The 6000-nt window shown below is 47.1% G+C and overlaps 1 protein-coding gene across 2 annotated transcripts in view; it reads right to left on the bottom strand.

Moving 5' to 3' along the window:
• The window catches only part of RCAN1 (regulator of calcineurin 1), a 112628-nt gene that overhangs the window by 12764 nt on the left and 93864 nt on the right, over positions 1–6000 (bottom strand). For both annotated transcript variants that reach the window (XM_075334997.1, XM_075334998.1), the window contains exon 2: positions 152–325. In XM_075334997.1, coding sequence (XP_075191112.1) covers positions 152–325 — 174 coding nt within the window. The remainder of the gene's footprint in view (positions 1–151; positions 326–6000) is intronic.

The raw sequence follows: 6000 nt of genomic DNA, 5'->3' as shown, positions 1-6000 counted from the left end.
TGTATGCAGTGAGCGCCCTCTGGTGGGGGCAGCAGATATTTATACATTCAATGATCACACTGTATGCAGTGAGCGCCCTCTGGTGGCAGACATACAGCATTTTAATTCTATGTCTTCCGCAGGGGATTTGGTTATAGCGGCTTATACAGACCTGTGCGAAGTACAGCTTGATCTCCTTCCCCAGAAATTCGGTCTTGTGGAGCTGGATTCTGGCCTCCGCCGCTGATAACGGGTTACTGAAGTTGATCCTAACCCTCTTGAAACTCTTAAAGTACTGAAAGGTGGCGTCTTTGTCGTACGCTCGGAACAGAGACTCAAACTTGGTCTGAAAGAGAAAATAACAGATGTGAGCACTACACGTTATTATCCCCACAACACGAGATACAAAGAATTCAGATCACCAGGAGAGAATACACCTAAAGAGCCGATACTTTTGCAATCTTTCTCTTCTCCTTACTTTGTTCTATTGCCTCTAAAGAAAGGAATGAATGAACTTTGCAAATGTCAAAAATTTATATATAATATATAAATATATATATATATATAAATATTATATATATATATATATATATATATATATATATATATATTATATATATATATAGACAATCTTTTCACATTGGCTGTAAACTTCCATCTGCTGTACAATATGCTGCCTCTACTAGGTGCACAGGCTTGTTTATGTCTGTCCAGAACTGGATTATAACAATTGAACGCCCTAATTCATTTTGGACACTTATTTTAAAACGGATAAAAAAAAAAAGGGTAAAATGCAGATTTTCAGCCTCCATTCATTCAATTGATCAATTCCACATGTCAAAAAGGGGATAAGTAGTTCCATTATTTTATTTTTTTTCACGGTGCGGCTGTAAAGTTACCAATGGAAAATTTAGCAGTTTTTATACGGGAGTGAGGGCTTCTCAATAGAATGGGTGACAAATGCACAGAAAGCTGCGAGATAAAAAACATTTGCGGATCCTAGACTAATAGGGTGTTGCTTGCTTGGCATTCTGCGTAACTAGTGACAAGAAAGGCCACTGCTATATGTAGTCGCCAAATGAGGGGGATGGGTGAGTACAGTAGGTGAGGGTAGAGCTGGTCGGGCAGTGGTATAGAGGGGTGAGGGGGATGGCTGAAGATACAGGAGGTGAGGGTGGAGATGGTCGTGAGATGCTATGGTGGACTGACGGTTATGGCAGGTTGTAGGCTGGTTGGAAGAGGTGGGTCTTCAGGTTCCCTCTGAAGGTTTCCACAAGAGGCGAGAGTCATATGTTGTGGCAGAGCATTCCAGAGTATGGAGGAGGCACAGGAGAAATCTTGTATGCGATTGTGGGAAAATGACATATGATGGAAGTAGAGAAGATCTTGTGAAGATTGGAGGTTGTGTCCAGGTAACTACTGTCCAGGAGACTGGGTCACAGATGTATGGAGGAAGCAGGTTGTGGATGGCTTTGTATGTCATGGTTAGGGTTTTGCATTAAAGTCTTTGAGCCATGGAAAGCCAGTGAAGGGACTGGCAGAGAGAAAAGCGAATTAGATGGGCAGCAGAGTTTAGGATAGATTGTAGGGGTGCAAGAGTGTTAGAAAGGAGACCACAGAGCTGGAGGTTGCAGTAGTCCAGGTGGGAGAGGATGAGGGCATGCACTAGTGTTTTTGCAGATTCCTTCTTAACTAATGTACTGATCTGGGAAATATTTTTGCACTCGAGGAGGAAAGGCTTGGATTTGTGGCTTGAAGGAGAGGGCAGAGTCAAGGCTTACCCCCAGGCAGTACGCATGCTTGACTGGGAGAATGAGCAGCCATTGACTCTGATGGATAGGTCTGGGGGGTGGGGGTGGGGGGTGGCATTGGGTTGAATGGGGGAGAGATGATGAATTCTGTTTTGTCCATGTTCAATTTTAGAAATTTAGCAAGGAAAAAAAAAGATGAAATAGTGGACATTGTGGGATTCTGGTTAGTAAGGAGGTGATGCCAGGTCTAGAGAGGTAGATCTGCGCAGCATCAGCATAAAGGTTATACTAAGAGCCGCGGGCCTCTATGAGGTGTCCCAGGCTGAAGGTGTAGATGGAGAACAGCAGGTGTCCAGAGAGGTAGGTGTGTGTGTGTGTGTGTGTGTGTGTGTGTGTGTGTGTGTGTGTGTGTGTGTGTGTGTGTATGTGTGTGTGTGTGTGTGTGTGTGTGTGTAGGTCTGCGTGTCTATATGTATCTACGGTATTTATCTAGCCTTTTGCCCACTTTGTGTTTTGCTAATGGGGAATGATGTACTAAGCGGAAATGCCTCTGCTCCTCTCCAACAATGATTTTCTCTCCTTTCTTTCTGCGTCATGTATGATCTGCCGTGTGCGGAGCTTTTTCCGTGCAGCAGAGCCTCACTTGGCACCTTAGCGGCAATTTCTTGCGAGTCACAAGTGCCCCTCTGCCCGGGAGGAACAGAGCGCGCTCAGCACGGTGTGTGGTGTGACAAATCAATGCCAGCCACCGCGCCGGGTGTAAGAAAAAACAAAACCCTGATTAGGAGCTGAAATGACGGCTATTGACAAAGAGGTGATGACAAATCTCCTGTACAATAAATTAATACATTTTCCACTGCTGCAGCTGTCACCGTCCGACTGAAAAGAGCAGCCGTCGCCCCCCGCGGAAAGAATCTCTCCACTAAAGAGGGGAAAATGCATCCAAATGTGTCCTCCTAATTTTATTTTATGAAGCTCCTTGTAACTGATCGTTCTGCTCCTCGCAAGACACCGGCCCTCGAGCAAGACACCGGCCCTCGAGCAAGACACCGGCCCTCGAGCAAGACACCGGCCCTCGAGCAAGACACCGGCCCTCGAGCAAGACACCGGCCCTCGAGCAAGACACCGGCCCTCGAGCAAGACACCGGCCCTCGAGCAAGACACCGGCCCTCGAGCAAGACACCGGCCCTCGAGCAAGACACCGGCCCTCGAGCAAGACACCGGCCCTCGAGCAAGACACCGGCCCTCGAGCAAGACACCGGCCCTCGAGCAAGACACCGGCCATCGAGCAAGACACCGGCTCTCGAGCAAGACACCGGCCCTCGAGCAAGACACCGGCCATCGAGCAAGACACTGGCCATCGAGCAAGACACCGGCCATCGAGCAAGACACCGGCCATCGAGCAAGACACCGGCCATCGAGCAAGACACCGGCCATCGAGCAAGACACCGGCCATCGAGCAAGACACTGGCCATCGAGCAAGACACCGGCCATCGAGCAAGACACCGGCCCTCGAGCAAGACACCGGCCATCGAGCAAGACACCGGCCCTCGAGCAAGACACCGGCCATCGAGCAACACAGCGCCAGCTTCACAATATGGCCGCTTTCATTTTGCCTAGCTAATGGCTGACGTCTAAAGCCCCATTAACTCTAAAGTGCTGAGTGTTCGGTTGGACATCGGCTTTTATGTTAGTCAGTGACGAAATAAGAAAATTAAGACTTTTTAGGCCTCTTGTCAAAATGGTCTTTGCTGCCCATGGCAACCAATCAGAACTGAGCTTTTATTTCCTCAACAGCTCTGGTAAAATGAAAGTCACTCTCTGATTGGTTAATATGGGACTAAGATGTGGCAATGATTACCCGTGTGAAGAAATTCACAGAAAAATAAAGCAAACATGAGGCCCTATTCACAGTATTAGAAATGTATATGGATCTATAGGCCCTAAATCTCCAGAGGGAGACTAAAAAGACCTGTGTTATTCCAATCAGAAGCACCCTGAAATCAAAGATGGATGCCACTTAAAGGCATCTGTTAAGTATGCATGACCTAGTCTTTCATCAAGAGTCACCCTAGCAGGCACTACTATGCTCGGGCGCTCGATACTCGTAACTAGTGATGAGCGGGCTCTACTATGCTCGGGCGCTCGATACTCGTAACTAGTGATGAGCGGGCACTACCATGCTCATAGATAGCTGGACCAATAGCTTTGTAACAATAACATAAGCCAATAGAAGGATTAAACCTAAAACATAACTTTTAATATTCAATGTATAAAATTGAACAATCGTTCAAGTCATAAGTTAAAACCAGGATTCACAATCGTACCTGTAATGGGACGATTAACCAGATCCCAAATATCCACAATTAGGATTGGCGGCAATCTTGAACTAGGTTGGACATACACCTGGATGCGTGAACCGGGCATCTGTGGAGGGTCATGTTAAAGCAAGACTTAATGACGCCCACAGCTGATATCCCACTTGGACTCCCCTGATGATCCATTGTGAAACGTTGGGAGTGGGAACCACTGAAATTGCCTGACTGAGGTTATCTGGCCAAATGGGATTTGAAGTGCTGGGAGACAGCCCCCCTGTTTTTGGAGCCGGTAACTTGATACTAATGCCTGCCTAACATCTTGGGATTTGGTAAGACCATTCCTTATTGAGAGAGAGAAACTCAGCTTTGTTTCTCAATATAACTAATCTGCCTATTATACATGTTAAGATAGGTTCTCTATTTAGGATCTTTGGCGAAACCTCTTATGTATTTTTTACAGCTGAAGTAAGTGTATTTGTTTCTTGACACTTAATTATGTAAGATTGAAGTCAGCTGCGGCAGTTCGTTTATCTTTGATCCTAATTGTGGATATTTGGGATCTGGTTAATCGTCCCATTACAGGTACGATTGTGAATCCTGGTTTTAACTTATGACTTGAACGATTGTTCAATTTTATACATTGAATATTAAAAGTTATGTTTTAGGTTTAATCCTTCTATTGGCTTATGTTATTGTTACAAAGCTATTGGTCCAGCTATCTATGATACTTCCACTGTGGATCTAGTCCTGTATATTGCTATAATCCTCCACTACCATGCTCAGGTGCTCAGTACTCGTAACTAGTGATGAGCGGGCACTACCATGCTCAGGTGCTCAGTACTCGTAACTAGTGATGAGCGGGCACTACCATGCTCAGGTGCTCAGTACTCGTAACTAGTGATGAGCGAGCACTACCATGCTCAGGTGCTCAGTACTCGTAACTAGTGATGACCAGGCACTACCATGCTCAGGTGCTCAGTACTCGTAACTAGTGATGAGTGGGCACTACCATGCTCAGGTGCTCAGTACTCGTAACTAGTGATGAGTGGGCACTACCATGCTCAGGTGCTCTGTACTCGTAACTAGTGATGAGCGAGCACTACCATGCTCAGGTGCTCAGTACTCGTAACTAGTGATGAGCGAGCACTACCATGCTCGGGTGCTCAGTACTTGTAACTAGTGATGAGTGGGCACTACCATGCTCGGGTGCTCAGTACTCGTAACTAGTGATGAGCGGGCACTACCATGCTCAGGTGCTCAGTACTCGTACCTAGTGATGAGCGGGCACTACCATGCTCAGGTGCTCAGTACTCGTAACTAGTGATGAGCGGGCACTACCATGCTCGGGTGCTCAGTACTAGTAACTAGTGATGAGCGGGCACTACCATGCTCGGGCGCTCGATACTCGTAACTAGTGATGAGCGGGCACTACCATGCTCAGGTGCTCAGTACTCGTAACTAGTGATGAGCGGGCACTACCATGCTCAGGTGCTCAGTACTCGTAACTAGTGATGAGCGGGCACTACCATGCTCAGGTGCTCAGTACTCGTAACTAGTGATGAGCGGGCACTACCATGCTCGGGTGCTTAGTACTGGTAACTAGTGATGAGTGGGCACTACCATGCTCAGGTGCTCTGTACTCGTAACTAGTGATGAGCGAGCACTACCATGCTCAGGTGCTCAGTACTCGTAACTAGTGATGAGCGAGCACTACCATGCTCGGGTGCTCAGTACTTGTAACTAGTGATGAGTGGGCACTACCATGCTCGGGTGCTCAGTACTCGTAACTAGTGATGAGCGGGCACTACCATGCTCGGGTGCTCAGTACTCGTAACTAGTGATGAGTGAGCACTACCATGCTCAGGTGCTCAGTACTGGTAACTAGTGATGAGCGGGCACTACCATGCTCGGGTGCTCAGTACTCGTAACTAGTGATGAGCGGGCACTACCAT

Source organism: Anomaloglossus baeobatrachus, chromosome 2 (genome assembly GCF_048569485.1).
Source record: "Anomaloglossus baeobatrachus isolate aAnoBae1 chromosome 2, aAnoBae1.hap1, whole genome shotgun sequence".
Lineage (NCBI taxonomy): Eukaryota > Metazoa > Chordata > Amphibia > Anura > Aromobatidae > Anomaloglossus > Anomaloglossus baeobatrachus.
Note: the sequence above shows the minus strand (reverse complement) of the source record. Positions and strands in the feature narration are given on the sequence as shown.